This window comes from Mobula birostris, chromosome 5 (genome assembly GCF_030028105.1).
Source record: "Mobula birostris isolate sMobBir1 chromosome 5, sMobBir1.hap1, whole genome shotgun sequence".
In the NCBI taxonomy this organism is placed as follows: Eukaryota; Metazoa; Chordata; class Chondrichthyes; order Myliobatiformes; family Myliobatidae; genus Mobula; species Mobula birostris.
Genome location: NC_092374.1, coordinates 37,439,427 through 37,451,941, shown reverse-complemented (window position 1 = coordinate 37,451,941; position 12,515 = coordinate 37,439,427). Strand labels below are relative to the sequence as shown.

Here is a 12,515-nt window from a genome sequence, read left to right as displayed (position 1 = left end):
CCTTGAATTAAATCCTACCTGTGGGAAATAATATTAGAACATATGTAAAGGTCTGGCATAAACCCCTTGAACTTCTGTAATGTCACTGTCTTCATTACCCAGGAGATGACAAGGAGCTGCATCAACACGTGTCCAATGCTATAGAGAAATATTCCAGTAAAGACAATTTCAATCTCATTCAATCTGCTATTTTTTAAAAATTAGATTTTAATCTGAAGTCTCATCAGCTCTTCAGTCTATCAAATTTCTTTCTTGATGTTATTAAGCCACAGAGCAGTTCGAGGCATCAAGTGGCTTACTTCTGCTGTAGATTTTTATGCACAGTAGCTATAGATTTACAAATTTCAGAATACAAGTCCTTGAAGACAAGTGAATTTGAGCTTCAACTATCTCTAACAACCATTACTTAAGCTTCCGGAAGAAAGAAACATAGAAGATGTTTCTTCTGGAAGAAAGAAATATAGAAGGAACTGCAAGGGTAAAAAGACACTAAAGGGAGTTATATTGAGGCCTTCAAACAGTAGCAGGATGTGGGCTACAAATTACAATGGAAGACAGAAAATGCAAGTCAAAAGGGCAATGTTTCGATACTCATGGGGGATTTCAACATGCAAGCAGATTGGGAAAATCAGGTTGGTGCTGACTTTGGATCCCAAGAGAGAATTTGAAGAATGCTTATGAGATGGCTTTTTAGAGCAGCTTCTGCTTGAGCCTAGCAGGGGATCAGCTATTCTAGATTGGGTGATGTGTAATGAACTGGATCTGTTCAGGGAGCTTAAGGAACCCTAAAGTCAAATGTTGACCGGAAGAGGACTCTAGCAGGGATGGCGGCAGAGCACCAATAGCTGGAGTTTCTGGAAGCAATTAGGATAGATATATACCAAATGATTCCAGGAATGAAAGGCTTATCATATGAGGAGTGTTTGATGGCTCCTGGTCTGTAATTCTGTAATTGCTGGAACTTAGAAGAATGAGTGGTGGTGGTGGTGGTGGGGGCGGGGGAGGTGGAGATCTCTTTGAAACCTATTGAATGTTTAAAGGCCTAGACAGAGTGGATGTGGAGAGAATGTTTCCTGTCATGGCGGAGTCTAGTAACAGAGGGCACAATCTCAGAATAGAGAAATGTCCAATTGGTACATAGGTGAGGGGGAATTTCTTTAGCCAGAGTGTGGTGAATCTGTGGGATTCACTGCCACAGGTGGCTGTGTAGGCCAGGACACTGGGTGTCTTTAAGGTAGAGTTTGATTAGTTAGGGCTTGATGGCTTGTGGGGAGAAGGCAGGAGAATAGGGTTGAGAGGTAAAAGGATCAGCCATGATCAAATGGCGGAGCAGACTCAATGGGCCAAATGGCCTAATTCTGCTGTTTTATGTTCTAAGATATAAAGAAAATGTGCTAATTTCTGTTCAGTGGCCATGAGTTATAGGTTACAAAGACAGTTTAAACCAATGCAATACATCATGAACAGCAGATCCTAAATAACTTTAGAATACAAATCAGCATCTATTCACGAATATGGTTACTAACAAATATATACAATATAGTATGTGAAAGTTCTATACAACGTTGCAAAGATTCCTTCACCGTGTTTTCTATCCTTGTTCTGTAACTTGTTTTTGTTAAAATATTTATGTTCTCTTCATTTCAGATGCAAAGCTTGCAATCTCAAAACTAATCTGGTGACAAAGAATTCTGTATTCCTTACAAAGGAATTTCACTTTGATCTTAAAATACAATTCAGTAAAAGTTTTCTGGCGAGTCCAGCATTTAATATCTAATCCTCATTACCAGACTGAAGGTGGTGACAATCCACTTTCTTGCATAGGTGCTGTTCATTCACTGAAGGCATTTCCTTAAGTGCCATTCATAGTATTTCAAGATTTTAACCAGGCAATGATGAAGTAACATTAGGGCAGTGTTTGACTTGACCAGAATAATAATTGGATTAGACAATTCAACACTTTGCCTGGTACACTAAGCCAGAGACCATTTGTTCTGCAGCAAATGACAACACAAGTCCCCTACCACCTACAGTGTATACATTTGGAACATGATGGAATATCGTTTACCTGCCTGAACATGTGCCTCCAAAGCACTCAAACAGTTTGATGTAGATGCCAAAACAATCCATTTTGAATGGTATCTAATCCGTCATCAAACATTCACCCCAACCACCACCTGGCACTGCAGTTTACTCTATGCATTTTAGGAATTATAGGATAAAGGATTTATCAGCACTTTATCCAAACCCTAGAAAGATGATCAGCCAGTGCAGATGAATAGGAGCACCTACAAATTCAGATTAAGTCATGGAATCCTAAATCAGGAAACTTTTCCCATGCCTTCATTGTTTTGGAATTCCCTAAAAGCCTTGTGGTGTATCTTCATGACATAGATTGGTGTTTTCAAGAAAGCAGCTCAGCAACAATTGCACAAAAGCAAAATAGGGATGGACAATATACACACGCTTTACAGCAGGGGTGTCAAACTCATTTTAGGTCATGGGCCGGATTGGGCAAAATGCGACTTCATGCATGCCTGCTCCCACAGCTTTCGTTGTCTTCGTTTTTTTCAACCTGCTCTCATGTGTCTCAGTCTCTGCTATAACTACAAAGTGTTTCACTTTACGAATTTCATTTCTTATGAAGATTGCCTAGCAAGCATTATTTTTATGATTGGTATTAACTTACAGTCGTAGGCTACAAGAAAGTTGTGATGAGGGAGAGGAAAAACCATGCTATTTTGGCCAAGATTGTTTTGGGAGCCACACCCTTTCCATTAATAAACCATTTGAAATCGAACATTAGCAGACACAAATGTAGACCTAACAAAACAAATTGGAAATGTAGGCTACACAACTGCACCTAATTTTTATTAGCCTGCTTCCAGCAATCAAATTCAGACAATAAACACAGTTAGCCTCTAATTTTTATTGAAATGATCACATTTACAATAATCGAATAGTCCGAAAATGAATGAATCACAATATTATGACACTCAATATTTCATAATGCATTTTGCTTACATGTCGCAGTGCATCGAACAATGTCACTCATTTTTCACTTGCTGCTTCCAGACACCTGACATCTCTTGGCTTTTAAGCAGCCTGCCAACATCAGGGACCAGTTTCTGGGCCGTTGTGATTTTCATAATGTCATTTAGATGTCTGTGTGTCAACTGCGAGCACAGTTTGAATTTGTTAATGTTCATTATGAAAAATGCCTGCTCACAGAGATATGTTGTCCTGAACATGCAAAGGATCTTTGAGGCAAAGTCTGTCATCTTGGGGTACATCGGTCCCAGGTATTGATAGAATGAGTCCAGACCCACAGTCTCAAATTTATATTTCAAAGCCGAGCTACACTGAATTTCAATTAGTTCTATTTGGAGTTCCTCCGGCACATCTGATGCTGCGTTGACGGCAAATGGCGAGCAAAATAGTGAGAATTCCTTCTCGAGCTGTGTGAAGACTCGGAAACGATTCTGAAACTCACTTTTCAGCCGTGATATTTTGTCATTGTACCTGTCCATGCTGTCATTATTCCCATGAGCCGCACACACAGACTGCAAAGAGGGGAAATGAGCTGGGTTGCTCCGGGATAATTGCATCTTCCACAGGTCTAATTTAATTTGAAAGGCACGAATGCTGTCGTAGTATTCCGTAACAAGTTTGTTGCGGCCTTGCATGTTAACATTAAGCACATGTAAGTGCTCTGTTACATCCACCAAAAATGCAAGATCATGAAGCCAGTCTAGGTCATCCAACTCTGCCAGTGGCTTCTCTTTCTTGTTCATGAATAGTCCAATTTCCGCATGTAATTGAGAAAAACATTTGAGCACAACCCCTCTGCTCAACCAGCGGACTTCAGTGTGGTAGGGTAGGCAGTGTCCAATATTACTTTCAGACAAAAGAGTGTCAAATTGCCAATGGTTGAGTCCCTTAGCTCTAATAAAATTAACCGTTTTGATTACTACATCCATGACATTGTCCATTTTCAGGCTCCTGCTACATAATGCCTCTTGGTGTATAATACAATGAAAATTCCGGAATTCCTGCTCCGGATTCTCTGTCTGAACTTTCTCTCTGAGTTTCACAACAACACCTGCCTTTTTCCTGACCGTGGACGGTGCGCCATCTGTTGCCACGCTGACAGCGTGACTCCAGTCAACCCTCAGTCTGTCCAAGGCCTCGACAAGGCTAGAGAAAACGTCGTTTGCCGTTGTGGTGTTTGTCATGGGCACCACCTCCACAAACTCTTCAGTGACAGTGAAAGATGCATCAACACCACGAATAAATATTCCCAATTGAGCTACATCAGTCACGTCGGTGCTTTCATCATTTGCAATAGAGAAGGTAATAAATGACTTCACTTTGTCTTTTAGTTGACTGTTCAAATCTCCTGCAAGGTCTCTGATTCTCTCTGCCACAGTATTTCTTGACAAGCTGATATTACCAAAAGCTTGTCTCTTCTCACACCAGCTCAGCCTCCATCAGCATGCATGCTTTGATGAATTCCCTGAGTATGGCTTCGACGCAGCAGCTATTTTGTTGGCAATAATATAGCTGGCCCTGACAGCTCCATCATGAGTCTCCCGACTTTCGGTGAACACTGATTGCTGTTTTTGCAATGCTGCTTCAAGCTCGTTTACCTTTTGTGTTCTGAGTCGTCCTGCGTACTTGTCATATATTTCTCAGTGTGACGTCTCACAGTGTCGTTTGATATTGCACTCTTTTGCCACAGCCACTTGTTGCGAGCATATCAGACACACAGGTTTGCCGTTGACCTCACAGAAGAAAAAAACGATCTTTCCAATTATTTTTGAATATCTGACCTTTGATGTCAACTTTTCTTTTCTTGGAAAGCATTTTGAACCACAGCAGCAAACAGTCTCAGCCTTGCTACAGGTATTACTTACCTGAGTACCCTGTGTGTTTATACTGTGTCTGACGATGTAAGTGGGGCCCTAGTGGTCTTCAGTGCAGGGTGGTAGGTGCTTATGCGCAGCGGGTGGTTAACTGCCGCCTATTGTTTTCTAAGTACACACAAGCTGCTGGCGCAACAGGCGGCACAGACAACGGTGGGAGAGAGAGCGGCTGCCACACAGATACATAACTAATGGTCGTGAATATATTTTTTTTCCCCCCAAATCATCCCGCGGGCCGGATTGGTCCCGTTCGCGGGCCAGTAGTTTGACACCCCTGCTTTACAGCACCATTGATATACCACAAGGAAATAAGACGTTTTGCCACCTTTCCTCTGTGAAGGAATTTGCAATTGTTCATATGTTGATCAGTACAACACTGAATGCATTATAAGCCATGTCAATGCCTGATTAAGTGTCTCTGGCAAAGCCAAGTGTTGTTCTCATCATAATTTGTCCACAAAAGTTTCTTGCTGGCTAACTTAGATGAAGAGTCAGCTGTATCACAGTAAAGTTTATCTTTACAAGCCCCCTGCCATGGTGTTGCTAACAATGGGAACTAAATCTTAGGCTTCATGCATCCCTAACCTCATTCATCACTATTCTGCTTTTACACAAACTAAATAGTGCAGCAGACTAGCAAAATGTACTAAAAGTCAAAAATATTAGGACCACGTACCATCCGATCGGAGTCAAAGGGAATCGAAGGATCCAAGGTTGTTGGAACAGGACAAACTGATGGTTTGGGTGCAGAGGCAGAAGGACAGCAATCAAAGTCATCTCTTCCATGTAGAGACTCTGCTGTTTTTAAAAAAATACAAATGAAACAACAAGTGCAAAATAAGATAAAAGCCTGCAAAGCCTTTATTCAGTATTAAACTTATTTAAGATTCCTTAAAAAGTTTTTGGGACCTTCTGAACCAAATGGAAAATGTTAACAGTGACAAAACAAAAGGTTGAGGGCTAATTATGTGCTTCATTGCTCACCAAATCAAGGAAGGGAAAAATCATACAATTTCTCACTGGTCAGTATAATGAAACAGAATCAACTTTTATTATAAAAATTATAAATTTTCTTCCCATGTAAACCATATCCAGCTAAAAGCAATTTTCCCAAATCAATTTTATGGAAAAATGATTTACAGAAAGTAATGTTACACCTACAAAGTCCTTCATTTATTATTAAAGTCATCTTTCTAAAGTGCTTCTATTTCTAGTCAGTTGTACATTAGAAGGAAGCTTTATCTAGTGAACAGTTAATGGCCCAAGCCGCAAATGACTAAGTTGTAATGATAGGGCAAAAGGTACTTACATTGACATAATTTGACAACCACTCTTACACGAATCCCCTTCAGTCTTTTCCCCTTGCCCTTGGGATTACTCATACTGACAGATTTATTCTACAGGTGTTTAATTTCTTCTGATACCTTATACTAGAGCTCACTACTTCATAAGGAATCCTTGATAAAAGATCAATAGGCTACTTAATAATGAGACAAGGGAAACTGAAACCTTGAGATGAACAATATCCACAATTCATTTCCAGATGGAATTAATTAATATCAATCAGTCCTCAATGATTTCACCCTCCTCTGCAGGACATACTTTATCACCCACAAACCAGAAATCGAATCCTGGTCTAAATGAGTTCGGAACAGAAAGAATAACATCAGGCATACCTGCAATCAAGGTATCAATCTGGTGCAGCCTCAACATAGATCAACATGCATGATGAACAGAAACAGCACTCTGTAAACAGAACCTAGCAATCTCACAAGTCAGGCCAAAGCACTGCAGCCTTGACTTTTCCCGTTACAAATGGTGTATGAAATTAAGCAATGGGAGGCAGCAAAGCCCTAGGCATCCCGATGTTTAAATAATGCCAGCACTCAGCATGGAAGTTCAAGTGGACATAAATCATGAATGAGTTTTGAAAGTATGTCACACTTTGCATTGTTGCAAATATTATCAGCCAGTAATGCTCTTTGGGAAATCTTTCATTGCTTTTGACTTCAAAGTCCACAGTATCAATCTTTAGCAAATTCACTTCATTGCAGTTGATATCAAGAAATAACAGTGCAGTAAGCACAATGACTGTTGCAAGTACATACAAAATTTTAAGTTGTAGTAATGGAAATCGATCTCTGCTCTAGAGCTAGTCTCACTCCTGAGACTTCCATCAGCTGCAGTTCCAATATCATTCAAGTGGTAGCAAACAGAAGTGAGCTCATTGTCAGCTTCGACTTGATTTACCTTTAAGGTTGGGTACCGAATCACACATACACAAAAATGAACTGTCTATCCTGTACTTCACTTTAGTCACACAGGTCATGTCTCTTATTTGTATTAAGCTGAAGGGTCACAAAAACTACTACAATTAGCAATTTTGCAGGTGCAGCCACTCAATAGCTCATGATAAATCAGTGACAGCCTTCTTTTTTTGTACTGCAAAAATATTTTACATTATAACACACTTCAATTTAGTTCTTAATGATTTTACTTTTCAATAAAGACTCAAAACTTAGTTACTAAAATCAGTTGGAATACTCAGTGCTTAGGATAACAAAGGATTCAGGTAGAAGACATTGCCATTAAAAAATAAATTGAACATATTTATATACCAATAGGCAGAAATCTTTCTTCTCAAAACTATTCCAGGAATAATTACTTCATGTTAAATTTGTGCCAGAAGCTACTTTGATAATATTGCATGACAAATTGTAAAAAGGAAAAGAAAGAAAAAAAAATCCAGGAACATAAAAATGCTGTGAAAATTAGAGAACCATTGTGTTATGATTGAAGAAATTGAATACTTTACATGAAATCATCCACAACACATGAAGGAAAGTTACATAAGCAGAATACCCAACTTCTCAAAAAGGAAATCTATGATAACAAATATTAGCTCTTCAAATATTCACACAGGAAGACTAATTGAATTACAGTATTTAAGATACCCATAGGCTCTTAGTTTGCAGTGACATTTTACCAATAAGAGAAAACAAACATGTCAGTGTTATTCTATACACCAAATATAGTGACAAAGTAATAATCAAGTTTCCTACAAGCAGAACTGTACTTGAAAAATGCCAAGCACAGTATTTGAGTATGCATTAACAGCACAGAAACTAATCAATAAATATGTCACGGTTCACAAACAAGAGAAAATCTGCAGATGCTGGAAATCTGAACACCACACAAAATGCTGGTGGAACTCAGTAGGCCAGGCAACATCTATGGACCAAAAAATACAGTCAGCTTTTCGGCCCAAAATGTCGACTGTACTTTTTTCCATTGGTGCTGCCTGACCTGCCAAGTTCCTCCAGCATTGTGTGCGTGTTTACTACGTCTCGGTTGACCATCAAATGAAGATTCTGTTTTATTGAAAATAAAAGGCAATCTAAGTGCGAAATAATTTATCATTCCTCAAAAAACCATCCTCCAACCATATCCCACATCCACTGAAGGAGCCATTCCAAAGTATAGAGAGAGATCTGGAAACAACAGCACACTTTTGACCAACTGGAAGCGAAACAAACCTTTTAAGCATGTATTCTGATCAGATCAAACTGAACAGAGGCTATACTGCAGGGGCTCCCAACCTGAGGGCTACTGACCCCTCAGCTCATGGTATGGGTCCATGGCATTAAAAAAAATGGTTGGGAATCCCTGCTATAGCATCTTTAGAGTAGACAACTACCATTGTTTAAAATGACTGAGGAAAAGAGGATATTATTAGCATAAACATGAGGAATTCTGCAGATGCTGGAAATTCAAGCAACACACATCAACGCAGGTGAACGCAGCAGGCCAGGCAGCATATCTAGGAAGAGGTACAGTCGATGTTTTGGGCCGAGACCCTTCATCAGGACTGCATGCAGTACCATGACAGCATGTGGAAAAATTTAATAAGGCACCTTTATTGCAGTAAAAAGTATAATCAGACATAAGGTAATACTGAGGTAAAAAGGAGCTATTAAGAGCTGACATACAATATTAAGAAAACTGTCAAAAAACTTTTTTTTGAAAGGATACAAATCACACCTTACTACTGTCAAACCTTTTAATAGTTGAGTACCAACTATACAAAGTTATCCAGCATGACCCATCTCAAGAAATTAAGAAACACACATCAAGCTGATGGATGAAAATCACTTAACAATCCAGTGGTTTTCAATAGATGTGGAAAAAGTACATTTTGTGAAAGCTTAGATGAAATGCTTAAGTGCCAGATAGTTTTAAGAATTTGGAAACTAATTTTAGGCCAAGGGATCATGAGTACCTAATGCATTTTGTTGGGGTGGGGAAATGAGAATTTATAGCCTGTGGAACAATTGATAAAAATGCCATGGCGGTGCTCAGACAGGGCAGACTGGAGAGCTCATCTACTAAGGCTATAGTGATAGGGCACAGGAATAAGAAAGGGATAACCCAATAGTCAGTGAGGTTTAAAGTAACAAATTTGTAGAGAACTCACAAATTGTTACAATAAACATAAGGTTATGATCATAGGTGATTTTAACTTTTCACATATTGATTGGAACTCCCATAGTACTAAAGAACTAGATGTTCAGGAAAGTTTCCTTAATCAATAAGTTCAGATCAGGTGACAGATGCCTGTGTAGGGGAAACACATTGCATCTAGTGATCATAATACCTCAAGATTCAAGCTAATTATGCAGAAGAATAGGTCTGGTCCTTGGGTTGAGATTCTAAGTTGGAGAAAGGCCAATCAGAAAGAATCTGGCATTGTGGATTAGGTTGTTTTACGGCAAAGATGTGCTTGGTAAGTAGGAAGCCTTCAAAAGTGAAATTGAGTGTACAGAGTTTATATGCTCCCGTCAGAATAAAAGGCAAGGATAAAAGGTTTAAGGAACCTTGGACTGAGAGGTATTGAGGCTTTAGTTAAGAAGGAGCTGCATAGCTAGTATAGGCAAGAAAGAACAAATGGGGTATTTGTGGACTATCAGATGTGCAAGAGAACACAAACAAATCAGGAGGCTGTTCTTGCAGACAAGGTGAACGAGAATCCCAAAGGCTTCTACAGATATTAAGAGCAAAAGGATAGCAAAGAACAAAATCGGTCCTCTTGACTATCACCCACTCATCCATGCATGGAGTCAAAAGACATGCGAGGAGGTCTTAAAATGATATTTTGTATCTGTATTTACTCAGGAGACAGTCTATAGAAGTGAGACAAAGCAGCAGTGACATCATGGACCACGTACAGATTAGAGGAGGTACTTGTTGTCTTGAGGCAAATTAGAGTGGATAAATCCCCAGGACCTGACCTGACAAGGTGTTCCTTTGGAGACATTTAAAATATTCTTAGCAACAGGTAAGGTGCCGGAGGATTGGAGGATAACTAATGCGGTTCTGCTGTACAAGAAAAATTCTACGTATAAGTTGGGAGCTATAGGCTGGTGAGCCTGAAATCAGTGTGGACGAGTTATTGGAAAATATTCTAAAGGACTGGTATACAAGTATTTGGACAGACACAAACTGATTAGCGATATTCAACAAGGCTTAGATTTTTCCTGAGGAAGTTTCAAGGAAAGTTGATGAAGGCAAGGTAATGGATGTAGTCTGGATCAATGGTTCCCAAACCTTTTTGGGTTGCTTCCCCCTTGGTTCCCAGATCACATCCCCAGGCATCCCCCTCTCCTTTTCCAGCCATTACACAAAAACTGTAAAGAATTTTGATTTATGATGCACAGTGAAATCAAGTAGGAACTGCAAAGTCAAAGCAGTGCCAAATAATTGCAAAAATTATTCAAATCTATTCAAACCTACAAATAAAATTTCTTTATTTACATAATTACAGTAAAGACAATTTTCATCAACAATTTTAGAGTATACATTAGTAGTCCAACTATTCACTACTTCATTGCTTTTTCACATTTCAAAGAGATGGATGGGCTTGGTGCAGTGATATCATCTTCTCAGCATCAAGCTGAATGTCACTCAGAAGGAGTCTCAGATCCCCATGTTCAGTAACTTGCAGTTTGTTCTGTTGCTTTAAAAGAAGCTGGGTGACACACTGAAACCACCCTCCACTAAATATGTTGGAAAGACAACGAAGAACATCTTGACCTTTTCCACAGTACAGGATAGCATTCAGTGATTTCTTTCTGCAACTTAAAAGTTTTGACATGATGTTTTGAACCTCGGCTTCAGCTGAAAGTCATTTTGTAATGAGATCAGTTCTTCTTCCATCCTTACCGTTAATTCCCCATTTCAATTGTTTGGGTGGAATTTAGATTGAGAGAAGATCCTGAAATCTCTGACACGTCTTTATGCAGTTCACCTAAATGGGCACAGTATACTTGAAGATCATCTGCTATCCTTTTTTCCCTCTAGCAACTCAGAAAGGTTCTGGAATTGGAAAAGGTTGTGATGGCCAATGCTGCACTTAAATAGGGTTAATTTGGACAGAAATGTGGAGATAATTGATTTGAGTTCAATAAGATTTACATCATTTTCTTTCATCTGAAGATCGATTTCATTAAACTTTGTGAATAATTCTGATAAATAGTACTATCAAGCCTAATATTCTTGAGTTGATTGCTGAACAAATATTTGAATCTTCAAAGAATTTTAAAATTTCAAAAAAGCCCATAAAAGCATCTCAGGTAGTTTCCTTTTGAGAGCTATCTGACTTCTGTGTGCAATAGCAAGTCTTCAAACTGTTCATCATTCTCAATATGAAGTTCTAGAAATAGTTGAGAATTGAGGGCATGGGACTTGATTTTATTTACTGTTGTGATAACAGTATTTAATGATTTGTTAGGGTTATTTTTGCAACAAGATTGTGAATTACACAGATTTATTATCACTGGCATGTGTCATGAAATTTGTTAACATAGCAGCAGTTCAATGCAATACATTATATAGAAAAAATAATAAATAAATACAGTACATGTATATTGAATAGATTAAAAATAGTGTAAAAATGGGGAGGGGGAAATGAGAATGGTGAAGGGTGGGAGCTGGTTTAATCTGAATGGCCAGCATAACTACCTCCAGCAGTAAGCCCTAGCAGTAAGACTCTTGACTCTGCTACAAAAAAAACAAAGCCCCACTTCAAGATTTCCAGCACTTACTGAACCTCATGTTAATAAGACACAAGGTCCTGTTTAAGGAGAATGATCAGGAGCTAATTATCCTCAAATACAAGGTGATCTTGGATTGATAGTGTCTTTATGCCTCAAAGGTTTAAAAACAAAGAACAAATTCATAGATACCTGAAAGTTGCACTTTCAAAATTATCCAAACTCAAATGCCCAAGGGCCTACCTTGTTGAGAGCAAAAAGGAAGAACTTAGTTAAGAGTGAGGCTGTGGTAGGGGTGTTTTGAAGAGCTCCTCAATTATTTGGTCCAGTTGTGAAGCTACCCAAGAATGACAAAATAAAAAGGGCATTCATGAACAAATAAACAATAAGGTTTTTGGAACACACAGTATTGCTGATGAAATTTTTATATACTGCTGAGATACTTCTGACAAAGTCACATTCTCTTGAGTTAGCAAAGACAGGAATATGTCAGCAGATTTCATCAGGAAAAAAGCCATCCAATGGTAATTAAAAAAGATTC

The 12,515-nt window shown here is 38.8% G+C and overlaps 1 protein-coding gene across 6 annotated transcripts in view; it reads right to left on the bottom strand.

The window, feature by feature from the left end:
- The window catches only part of poc5 (POC5 centriolar protein homolog (Chlamydomonas)), a 111,247-nt gene that overhangs the window by 30,100 nt on the left and 68,632 nt on the right, over positions 1 to 12,515 (bottom strand). For 5 of the 6 annotated variants that reach the window (XM_072257885.1, XM_072257880.1, XM_072257884.1 and 2 more), the window contains exon 10: positions 5,602 to 5,723. In XM_072257885.1, coding sequence (XP_072113986.1) covers positions 5,602 to 5,723 — 122 coding nt within the window. The remainder of the gene's footprint in view (positions 1 to 5,601; positions 5,724 to 12,515) is intronic. The other variant, XM_072257883.1, reaches the window with a different exon arrangement.